This window comes from Astatotilapia calliptera, chromosome 12 (assembly GCF_964374335.1).
Source record: "Astatotilapia calliptera chromosome 12, fAstCal68.1, whole genome shotgun sequence".
In the NCBI taxonomy this organism is placed as follows: domain Eukaryota; kingdom Metazoa; phylum Chordata; class Actinopteri; order Cichliformes; family Cichlidae; genus Astatotilapia; species Astatotilapia calliptera.
This window is the reverse complement of record NC_137433.1, coordinates 39,517,786-39,529,715: the sequence shown is the minus strand read 5'-3', so window position 1 is coordinate 39,529,715 and position 11,930 is coordinate 39,517,786. Positions and strand designations below refer to the sequence as shown.

At 46.6% G+C, this 11,930-nt stretch overlaps 1 protein-coding gene across 1 annotated transcript in view; it reads right to left on the bottom strand.

The window, feature by feature from the left end:
- Window positions 1-3,004: 3,004 nt before the first annotated feature.
- slc18a1 (solute carrier family 18 member A1) overlaps window positions 3,005-11,930 on the bottom strand; it is a 31,984-nt gene continuing 23,058 nt past the window's right edge. Inside the window, exons 2-17 of the mRNA XM_026188655.2 lie at window positions 11,149-11,247; window positions 9,201-9,550; window positions 8,842-8,966; window positions 8,684-8,742; window positions 8,469-8,552; window positions 8,144-8,236; window positions 7,647-7,736; window positions 7,233-7,276; window positions 6,291-6,351; window positions 6,026-6,121; window positions 5,378-5,456; window positions 4,828-4,879; window positions 3,991-4,054; window positions 3,765-3,884; window positions 3,557-3,690; window positions 3,005-3,407 (exon numbers count right to left, since the gene is read on the bottom strand). Coding sequence (XP_026044440.2) covers window positions 3,303-3,407; window positions 3,557-3,690; window positions 3,765-3,884; window positions 3,991-4,054; window positions 4,828-4,879; window positions 5,378-5,456; window positions 6,026-6,121; window positions 6,291-6,351; window positions 7,233-7,276; window positions 7,647-7,736; window positions 8,144-8,236; window positions 8,469-8,552; window positions 8,684-8,742; window positions 8,842-8,966; window positions 9,201-9,550; window positions 11,149-11,245 — 1,653 coding nt within the window. The 5' untranslated portion in view covers window positions 11,246-11,247 and the 3' untranslated portion in view covers window positions 3,005-3,302. The remainder of the gene's footprint in view (window positions 3,408-3,556; window positions 3,691-3,764; window positions 3,885-3,990; window positions 4,055-4,827; window positions 4,880-5,377; window positions 5,457-6,025; window positions 6,122-6,290; window positions 6,352-7,232; window positions 7,277-7,646; window positions 7,737-8,143; window positions 8,237-8,468; window positions 8,553-8,683; window positions 8,743-8,841; window positions 8,967-9,200; window positions 9,551-11,148; window positions 11,248-11,930) is intronic.

Genomic DNA, 11,930 nt, shown 5'->3' with positions numbered 1-11,930 from the left:
TATGATTCCTTGTATTCAAGGTCAGATTCAATTCATTTCAATGAAAAATGATTTTTGATTCATCGCGTGCTATGATTTAGACAAACCTGAGATGGTTTTAGACAGGTTGGTTTGAATATAAGTGATGTGAGATTTCCAGCAGAGCTGATCAAACAGATTGATTGAACTGGTTTAAGGATCAATGGTCATTGGTGGAGTCAAACCTCTTAGATCACAGTGACTGAACATCATTTGAAAAGGAAACAAAAACCATCAAACCGATTAAACTGGAACCATAGTCAATTGTCTTCCTGGGGCCAGAGTAGGCGACATTGAGGGAAATTTAAAACTGCTGGCTAAGGATAAACGTAAATTCAGTAAAGTCATAATTCATGTCGGCAGTAATGACACCCGGTTACACCAATCAGAGGTCACTAAAATCAATATTGAATCGGTGTGCAACTTTGCCAAAACAATGTGGGACTCTGTAGTTTTCTCTGGTCCCCTCCCCAATCAGACCAGGAGTGACATGTTTAGCTGCATGTTCTCCTTAAATTGTCTGAGTGGTGTCCCAGAAACGATGTGGGCTTCATAGATAATTGGCAAACCTTCTGGAGGAAACCTGGTCTTGTTAGGAGAGACGGCATCCATCCCACTTTGGATGGAGCAGCTCTCATTTCTAGAAATATGGACAAATTTATTAAACCCCCCAAAATATGACTATCCAGAGTTGGGACCAGGAAGCAGAGTTGCAGTCTTACACGCCTCTCTGCAGCTTCTCTCCTCCTGCTACCCCCCCAAAAACCATCTCCATAGAGACTGTGTCAGCTTCCAAACAGACAAAAAACAAACTAAAAACCAGCAACAAACAACTTAAACATAAACAATCACAAAGAAAGAACAATACAGTATCCACATCTGAACCAAAGAGTAAAACAGTGAAATGTGGATTATTAAATATTAGGTCTCTCTCCTCCAAGTCTCTGTTAGTACATGACTTAATAATTGATCAACAAATCGATTTACTCTGCCTTACAGAAACCTGGTTGCAGCAGGATGATTATGTTAGTTTAAATGAATCAACACCCCCGAGTCATTCTAACTACCAGAAACCTCGAAGCACAGGCTGAGGGGGAGGTGTGGCAGCAATTTTTCACACCAGCCTATTAATTAATGAAAGACCAAGACAGACTTTTAATTCATTTGAAAGCCTGATGCTTAACATTGTCCACCCCAGCTGTGAAACTCAGAAACCAGTCTTACTTGTTATCATCTATCGTCCACCTGGGCCTTACACAGAGTTTCTGTCTGTCAGAGCTCAGCATGACTGCAGCAGTGTGAGATCATTCTGACAAACAACACAACAAAAGGCAGAAACATCCAAAGAGCTTCGACTGTCCTTCAGGAAGTCTGGAGAACTGAAGATCCTCACAGAGCCGACAGAGAGCTGCTCACACCAAATATTCACTTTCAGGCTTGTTAGAAACTCAAACTTTATTGTTGAATGTCTGTTTGCACCTTATTATATCACATTTTTATGTTTCCCTCGCTGTGACCCTGCTCATTCAAACTAAATAATTTTGTTATGAATATTAAAAAAAGGAATGTCCTGCTGTACACGCTGTTATTCAAGATGTAAGAAATATTTGCTTTGCTTTTATTTATTTTTATTAGCACTATTTAAATCTAGGCACACACACACACACCTGTTTGGAAAGCTGGAGAGCCCACGAGGAGAACATCTAAACTTCACAACAAAATAAATACAGAGTTCATATCTTACTGGAGGTGTGAGATGTGTAGAAACTGATGATTGTAAAAGGAAGGTAACTGGATCAGCTGACCTGAGCTGTCACATGAGATCTGCTCAGCTTCCAGCTTCAGGCCTCATGTGAGTGTGGACATGGGGAAAACAGAGCTGCTGGTTGGGACACACCTCTCTGCCCACGGCCTGCTGGAGTCAGATCTCGGTGTGGAGGTACCGTCGTTCATTCACAGGGAATAAATGTTTATTGGCTGATTGAGCTGTGATGACAATCACAGGTGGGAAAGCTGGAAGCGTACGCGGGCCCGGAAAAGCTAAAGTGCTTAATGAGATGTCAGATTAGTTTCAATGAAACATCAGAAACATCGCATTAAACGAGCTGAAGTGTCATTAAAGGTTTCAGATAACTGCAGTGAGCTCACGCTTCACTCTCAGGAGGAAGCATGTCAGCGCACGAGGGACGATCAGAGACCCGCGCACGCCGCGGCGTGTTTGTGGGGACATTAGCAGCACATTTGAAATGTTTTCTTATGTTATTTACCATCAATCAGGGTCAGAGACACCGAGGTGAAGCACTTCCTGCCTGTTTACACACGCACGACCACATCAGAAACAGAGTCAAACACGCCTTTGATGAGCGCGCACACACAGGGATCAGCTCTGCATGAGTTTATTCAGATTTCAAAGCAGGAGGAAATGTTTTGAAGCAGCTGTGATCTGCTGTCGCAGCATGTAATTACACACACACGAGCCTGTGAGGGCGCAGTGTAACGCAGTGAGGCGTCTCTCCCCACATTATTCTTCCTTTCACTGATTTGAGTTGAAATGTGAGGAAACGTTGAGGCTTAGCGTGTCAGAGTGAAGCTGTGGAGATGATTTCAGGTAAAAGGTGGAGCGAGCAGGCCGACCTCACCTTTGGCTTCGAGGTCCACACACGTCCTGAACCCGAGTCAGCAGCTTACAGTGACAGCATGTCCTCCTGCCTGAACTACAAAACATCTGAGCTGACACTGATAACGCTGCTGCGTGTGAAGTGCTGAGAGCTGCACAGACACTTCCTGTTTGCCTTTCCAGCTGACGGAGCGCCGCGTTCCTTTCAGGAGCAACAAGAAGTCAGGAAATGAAAGATAAGCATGAAAACAAACACAAACACACACACACACACACACACACACACACACACACACACACACACACACACAGTTCTGTGAGCCTGACACTGTGATGGACAGGTAAGCACACACAGGTGAGCAGCTGCTCTCCAGGTTAGGGCAGGTTTTAATGGTGACACAGGTCAGAGGTCAGACACAGGTACAGTTTCAACACTTTGACTGCAGGTGGGAGGAAACACAAGAACAGCAAACACAGATTCTGAAATTCACATCCAGATCGCTTCAACCACCATCGGCTGATTCTGATCGCTCACAGTAGCTTAGCATGAGTCAGAGTTAAACTAAACATCACTGACAGCCCCCCCCCCAACTAGATGATCAGGAAGTGCAAAGGTGACACGAAGGTGGCGTATAACGATGTGGACGTTTTGGCGAGCTTGTGCGCATCACTCCTCCGTCTCCTCCTCCTCGCTGTAGTCGCTCAGAGGAAAGTCACGGCTCTCTGTGTTGTAGCTTTTCCTGTGCATCACACACTCCTGATCAATGATCGCCTGCAACAAACACACACACACACACACACACACACACACACACACACACACACACGATGCAGGAGTGAATACCAATCAATCTCACTGCACTCGTCTCCACCCGCTCCACCCTGCCTGCACTCTCTTCTCCACCCCTGAGCTTTATTTACCATTTTCTCCTCTCGGACAGCAGGGTTACGCAACAGGAAGCAGAGCGGCGCGTACAGGATGTTGATGACCCCGATGAACACCATGAGACAGGGAAAGCCCACGGCCTGGACCAGAGCGCCACCTGTGGATGGCCCTGGAACAACAGGAGGAGATTTTAATATCATCATTGGCTTTTTCCTTTCTGCTGTGCGAATGTGAGTGTGGTACCTATGGCGAAGCCCATGCACAGCGCCACGTCAGCGATGGCGTAGACGCTGCCGTAGACGGAGGCGTGGCGGATATCAACCAGGTAGCCCATAATGGCCATCATGGAGGAGTCCACCATACCTGAAGCACCACAGGACAGGTGAGAGGGTGTCACTGATTTCATGGTTTCAGTAAAAACACTGCAGATGTGCAGACCCAACATGCCGTTACACATTTCACACGTCACCTATCGCGAATCCCAGACCGCCGTTTGGTCCAATCAGGCCGTAGATACTGGTGGCAAAGGGAACCTGAAACACACACAGGGAACATCGCAGTTACATCACGCTTAACGCGAGGTGTGCTTCCTGACATGAAGGCTCTTTTCATCATGCTGATTAGTTGGATGACAGGAAGTGAGGGTTCTGTTGGCTTTCCCAGAACATGAACATCAGTTTATATCCTGCTTAGATCAGGTTCACAGGTGGTTCTCAGGCCTGTTCCAGGTGTACAGGTCAGAGCAGAGGTGATCATTCACACCTGTGATCCATTTAGAACCACTAATTATCCTAACAGGGAGGTCGTTGGGCTGTGGGAGGAAGCTGGTGGATTTGACCTCAGGACCTTCTTAAAGTGAGGTGATGGAGCTAACACTGCAGGGTGGGCTAGTTTGGGCAGCATCCTCGTCAGCACAGGTAACCTGGCTAATAAAGTAAAAGTGCGCTCAGGTGTGGATGGTAGAAACGGACTCGTCATCTATGAAAGCTCATGCTGCGTGCACGGTGGAAGACGAAGAGTTTACAGAGCACCCGATGGGAACATTCGAAGCTTTGAGGCTCTAATATGTAATCTGCTCTTCTCTGCATGCCAGCTTATTTTGGGAAACCAGGTTCCTGGGAGGCTCCCCGGGTTCAGACGGAGCGTCAGGAGGAGCGCCTGCTCCCACTGCTGCACAGATCCACATTAACCAATGCTGGACGGATGGGTTACTGTTTGGTGTTTGGGTGGATGAAAGGATCGATGACTGACAGATGATGATGAATCATAGGAAGATGGATAAACAAAGAGATGATGTCGTACTCACACACAGCAGACTGATGCCAACGATAAACATCCCTAGCATGGAGCACAGCCACCTGGAGACACACAAACAGACATCAGCCTCTTACAGCTGCTGGTTTACCAGAAAGCTTCAGCGTCAGGTCTGAACTGGATCTGAAGAGTTAATCTGCTAATCTGCTGATTTAGCCGCTGGACAGATTCCCAGGAAACGTGGTGTGGACCGAGGGATCTGTCAGCAGGATCGGATCAATGTAAAGCTTAAAAACCGGAGAAGTAAGCTTAATCTCTGAGGTGCTGATCAGCTCCGATATGGTTTTCCTTTGCCTCATTAATCCCTGTGAAACACTTTGAAACGCTCCTCTGAACAGAGCCGGGATAACGTTTCTTATGATGAAAGTGTTTTATTGGTGCTGACACACGCTCTGCCAGGTCAGCTCTCACTCAGAGTCTGAAGGTGTCTAAGCACCAGGTCTGATACTTCACCCTGTGCAGAGGTTTCACGTCTCTGCAGACCGAGGCTGACCCCTGACCCTGAGAAACCCTCTCTTGTGGTCAGATGCAGAAGTACTCACCGTCCCATCTTATTGGCCAGAACACCAAACAGGTTTGTTCCTATCAGGTAGGACACGCTGGCAGGGAGGAAGGCAATACCTGCAACACAGCACACACCTGTTAGGGTCAACGTATGAGGTGCAGTCACAAAGACCTCAGTTCTGCAACTGCTCCTCAAAGTCCTGGTAGCTCCTTTAATGTCTCCAACCAGCGAGTCCTCAACTGGATATCTGCTGAGTGGATGTGAGGGAAGTCACGGAGAGACCGAGCTGAGACAGACTGGTGCTGAGGGAAGATGGTGCTGGCTCTTCGGGCCAGCTCAGGCTGTTTCTCACGAATGACGTCAAAGTCTGCGCTGAACGTCTCACCCCGGGGGCGACTTCACGGAGAACGACCTCAATGACCGCAGAACACACTGAGGAGCACGCTCAGTGTGGCCTTCATGTTGGAAACTCCTGGGTCACCTTCAGAAAACCTCATTTTTGAGCTTCTGTGGTGAAGTCAGAGCAGAAACAGCCGGGCTGGACGTCCAGTGAAAAGCATCTGCGCCCGGCCGACCCTCACAGTGACCCCAGCCGTGACCCACCATCAGAATCAACTGTGACGGCAGCAGCTCGGGGAAAAGCGTTACAGCGTCGGCACAAACAGACCCGAGCAGAAAAACGTACCCAGCTGCCATTTCGGGGAGCACATCGTCTGCATCATCCAGATGGGCAGAGTGGGCTCCAGGATGGCCACGCCCATGTTGGCGAAGCACAGAGACCCTGCAGACGCACAGAGATTTACACGAGTCACAACACGATCAGGACTTTTCACACCTGCTGCTGCTCCTTCATGCACAGACGTGGAGCAGAAACAAATGTTAATGTGAACATTTGCTCGTACCTGCAGACGTTCAGTTTTTACTAAACAAACCTGGTGAAGTCGCCTCACCTGCACTGACGAGGATGTACGGATCCTTCAGCAGGGTGAGTAACGGCGTTCCCTCCACACTCTGAAACCATAAAACCATGAGCTGAAGCTGGACAACATGCAGAACCAACGAGAACCCAGAACAGCTGCGATTCAAACAGGCACAGAAGAACCATCGGCTCTTTAAACAGATGTTTTTGATCCGTATAATAGCTTCAGATTAGCTCACAAACCGGCCGACATGTTTTATTTTGAAAAATTTAAGTCACTGAAAATTTTAATCAGTGGAAAATTTCTTAATGTTTGTCAGATTTCATCACAAAGTTTTTGTTTCATTTGTTTCTGGGTTTGTTTGGGGGGTTTTTTCCCCCAGTTTTTGCCTTTTATTTGTTTCAGTTTTGAAATAAAAACGCGACACTGAAACCAGGAAAAAGTCAAACATGTTTATGTCTGATGTTCAGTCATCCAGATAAGGAAATCCCAAAACATTGATTCTGTTCATCTGGATGTAACGCTACATCCAGATGAACAGAATCAATGTTTTGGGATCAAAATTTTTTTTACTGTCCTTATAATTTCAGAACATCTAGATTAACGTGCATGAAACATGTTGATCTAGAAGAGTTCAGTTTCCTCCTTTTACTTCTTCCCACTGGTTCCAGACGTTTTCCCCAATTTTCTCCACTTTTGGCTCAAACTTTGACAGTTTTTTAATGGTTCCCAGCTTACTCTGTGTCTGTGATTCCTTCTTCCTGATGACGCTGTTAGGAGGAACACATCGTTACACTGACTCATCATCTGATAATGAAGCTCTGAATTATTTCAATCAATAATAAGATGTTAAAGTTTGATTATTTTAATGCTTCCAACGAAATGCGTCTCATATTTACATTTGACCTTCCCGATTGAACAATGGGACATTCGACACGATAAACAGATGAGAGGATTTCAAAGTGTACTCACCCCAGGAGAGATCTTTGAAGGCTGCAGGATGCACAACTGCAACGCTGCAACACACACACACAAAATCTGGAGTGATGCTGGCGACCTTGGTTGGTCTAAACAAAGCCGTGGTCACCGTGACGTCAGCCGGACATTTGTGAACTTTGAACTGCAGCTCATCATCCTGTTTACTTCAATTTGGTCTCGTCGAAGGGGATCATATTTTATGAAAAGGACACCACGCTGTGTTTAATGTGTTTGATTTAATGTGCTGAAAAAGCTGCAGTTCCTCTAACGGCCACACGAGGGCGGCTCCGGTAAATCAGGATGACGATGGCATTAAAACAACAAAAAAAAGCTAAACGTGCTGACGCCACAGGGGCTCCACCCATCATCATCATCCTGCATTAGGACCAGCCTCGTCTCCAGGTTTACCTCCATCGAACACAGCCAGGAAGGCCAGGATCAGGAAGGGGGCGCTCTTCCCCACAAAGTCATACATCACGCTGCCGAAAGGCGCTCCGACTGAAACACAACACACAAACTATATGAAGAGCTAAAACAACAGCATCATGTAAACCTGACAAATCAACATTCAGTGAACATCCAGTTCATTTGTGCAGCAGTGACACTCGGCTGTGGACCAATCAGCTGTGCCCAGACCCTTTGGGGAAGCAGTTAGTTTATGGCGTGAACGTGATGCAACCTGGATCAGACACAGGTACCAGGTGTATGCTGCAAGTCTGAGCTAAGCTGCTTCCTGTAGCCAGGTGTGCTTCATATTCTGGGAGAGTGGACAAACAGCGAGCTGTGAAACTAAACTCTCCAGGTGGGCGACTCGTTCATACACCACTTCTGTCGCCGCGGCCAATCAGCAGACTGAACGTTCTCGCGTGGTTTGTAGCGACACTTTTTTTGAGTTTGTGACTCACTCAGGACTCCCATAGCCAGTCCTCCCAGTGCCACGCCCATCGCGATGCCTCTCTCCTCATCATCCGTGTACACGCTGGCCAGCATGCCCAGACCTGCATGACACGAAGACATGATGTCATCATCCAGCACCTGAACACGAACGCATCTGTTCACACCTTTAGATCAGGGAGAACTCTCCGGCGCCAAGGCCACATTTAACAGTTTAGTCACATGACCTCAAGAGGTTGCTTCACTTAACATATGAGTGAGAGTACAGGTGAGACTACAGGTGTATGTACAGGTGCTGTTAAACACTGTCTGCTGCTTCAGGTGTTCTGTGCCGACCTGCCACTGAGGAGAAGGACGAGCCGATCCCCTGCAGAGAGCGAGCGACGAACAGCAGAGCGTACGTCCCTGAGAAGGCAAACACTGACAGAGACACACAGGATTACACACTTCAGAGAAAACACACCTGTGTTTGTGTGTGTTTGTGTGTGTGTGTGTGTGTGTGTGTGTGTGTGTGTGTGTGTGTGTGTGTGTGTGTGTGTGTAACATCTTACTGATGGTTGACACAAACATGATGATGAAACCAGCAAACATGGGGATGTGATACCCGATCCTGCAGACAGAAAAACATTCTTCAGTTTCAGAACAAGAGGGTTCAGCCTGTCTGCATGTTCTCTTTCAATACTACTATTACTGCTAATTATAATATTACCTGTTAGTCAGTGGACCAACGAAGGGGTTGACGAGCAGCTGGATGATAGCTTTAGAAGCAAACAACAAACCAACTCGAACATTTTCTTCTTCCAGAAACAAACTGTCCTGAAGACAGGAAGAGCCCTAAGGAAAGGAAATGTGTGAAACAAGCCAAAACAAGGAAGTGAAATAAGGTTTAGAGAGAAGTGAGGAAATGGGCAGAGAGAGCAAGGAGGAGGAGGAGGAGACAAAAGAAAGGAAACGAGAAAACAAAATAAGGAAAGAGAAAGGAAACAGAGGGGAACAGTAGGAACCAGAGCTGATAGATTATTGATCATGAAGTGATGAGCTGGTCAGGTATCGGTGGTCTCCACCTACTTCGGTCTCGTTGCCCTGCACATCTGCGGTCACTGAGGTCCGGTCCGCCGGTTCGGTGCCGGCGCTCGCGTCAGTCAGGCTGAAGGTCGAGTTATCAAACAGGGACACCAGAGCCGATAGGGTCGGCCCTGTAACCTGGACCGGTGCACCGGTACTGGGCCGAGGCAGGTGGAGGCGCTGGGAGGTCTGTCTGGAGGTCTGGAGGCTGAAGGCAGAGGAGGGGGGCCGTGAGGGTGCAGTGCCCAGACGTGATGCATCGAGGCCGCGCAGAGGGAGCAGGGAGGGCTGGGCGGTCTGTGGCTCTGGACTCGGATGCTCGATGGCGTAGAGGAATGTTGGGATGATCGGTACTACAGGACGGAGACAGATCATTCAGAGCAGGCAGTAACTGTAATCAGTAACAACAACAACATGTGGTCCTCCATCTGAGACAGCTCCTACTGGATGTTTAATTATTTAAAGCTGTGCAGACAAAACATGAGGATGAAAGAACACCGAAGAAGAAGAAGATTCAATCTGAGCGGAGAAAAAAGGAGAGCAGATACAAGCCCACTGTAAAGGTCCAGGTCAGGAGGTGGTGTGTGTGTGTGTGTGTGTGTGTGTGTGTGTGTGTGTGTGTGTGTGTGTGTGTGTGTGTGTGTGTGTGTGTCCTCTGCAGAGTCTAACAGCTAACGACGGCGTCGACCTCGAGGTTTCCGGCTGCGTCACAAATCGGCTCAGACGCTGCACGGCCAAAAGTATGTGGACAGATTATTATTCAGGCTGCAGCTCCATCCTTTGAGTTCTTCTTTCAGGGATTTTAGAAGTGTTACTGTCCTCTCTTATTCTCTTAGCTGCACACCTTCCCTGAAAATCCTCAGTGTGACGGTAATCAGTCACACCTGTCCACCTGCATAAACCGATCTGTTTTTACTTTCTCTTCAGTGTTGAAAGAGTCCAGCTGTGACAGAGTGGCTGAGAGGACCATTTGTCCATATTCGTAGTTAACATTCTTGTTTTGATTGAACCATATTTCACATGTCGTCTGCAACAGGCAAACATCTACTATCCCGGGTTTATGTTTTGCACTTTTACAGATTATATAACATCTTGGTTTAAATCAATCCCTACAAGTTTGTTAAGTTAACATGTTCTTTATTTCAACTGTTAATTTGTATTGTTTAGACTTACCTTACCTACATGTCTTCCAGAAACAAAAGGAGGAAATGTAGTTTTACTTCCTGCTTTATAGCTTCTGGGTTCATCTGAGGTCACAGGAGGAGACCAAGTGCAGAAGGGGAAGAACTCTTATAATTTAATCAAGTTGATTTTAGAGGGTTTATGGAGGAATAGATTTATTGAATATGTATTGATTCCACCACAGAGTTTATGTTGCGAGTAAAGAGGAGTAGCAGACGTTTGAATATGATCATGTTCATCTTACCTACTGAGTGAAATAGTCCAGAGGAGAAAGTGTTTGGTTAAGTGGACGATTTAAGCAGAAGAACTCGGGTGTTTGAGGAGAGAGGTTCAGGTCAGTGTAGCTTTGTGCAGTCTGACCTTAATTTCTGTTGATTCAGATTCAGTTATGTTTATTTGAACTGAGTTAATTAAAGAGTTGAGTTTCTTTTTTATTTCTTTGTAAATATTGTTTGGGTCACAAAATGGTGAATAAATCACTCGCTATGCTGGACAGCATCAGTCTCCTGCACTTCTTTGGCCACTTAAGTCAAGTCCTACCACACCAGCGATCGATGCACACAAATCTGTGACTAAACTGCAGGAACAATGACATCTGAAGACAGTTTTTATGAAGATAGTTCAGCAAAATGTAAACAAAGACAGGCTAAACACAGGGCTGGAGTTCGAGCTATAAGAGTCCCCGTGGTGTGGTATAAAGAGATTTTTCACAATCTGGTATTTGGTCTTTGTGATGCGTCGTTTCGTGGAGTGTGCGCCGGTTACTCACCGACCACAGTGAGCAGCATATTGTCGAGCAGCAGAGCGACACAAACCACCACCAGGACGAGTCTGGGTGAGCCTCGACTCTGATGGAGCAACGCCATGTCTGCAAAGACACACGCCGGTCATCCGTCAGTCTCCTCAAGATCAACCAAAACCACCGTTCATAAAACATGTAGCTCCACCAAATTAAGACAAACATGCACCCGAGTCAAACTCCACAGTAAGAAAAAGCAAACATGACTCAAACCAACTCATTTAAATATTTGTGAAAAGCTTTATTTACAGACAATAACTGTGCGTTTAGTCGAGTATTGTCCAGAGTCCGGAGAACAGCTGTTTTTCTCAGTCGTTATGCAAACACGTGTTTCTGCAGCGAGACCTGAAGGACCTGAAGCAATAAGAGCAGCTGCACAGAGACTGGGAACTGCTTCATATCACATTTAATCTTTAATAAAACAGCAGAACCTGCTGTTATTATCAGCCTGAGCCTGCAGACCACAGACGTGGAGGTTTGTCTGCACTGTCGGGATCTGTGCAGCTTGAACATCAACAGCCTGTCAGTCCTCTCCATTTAACTAATCTAATGTGCCAATTATATGAAGGTACCTACTAAAACATGAGGCAGCTCCATAGTGCTTTACTCATTATCCTAATAAGCAGAAGCTCCCAGGTTTGATCCCGGGACACAAATCCCTCTGGGGCTACAACAGGAAGTTCATCTGCCAAGTCACACATGAAGCGCCTGTTGTGGTGACGAGATGAAAGAAACTTTTATCTACTAACAAG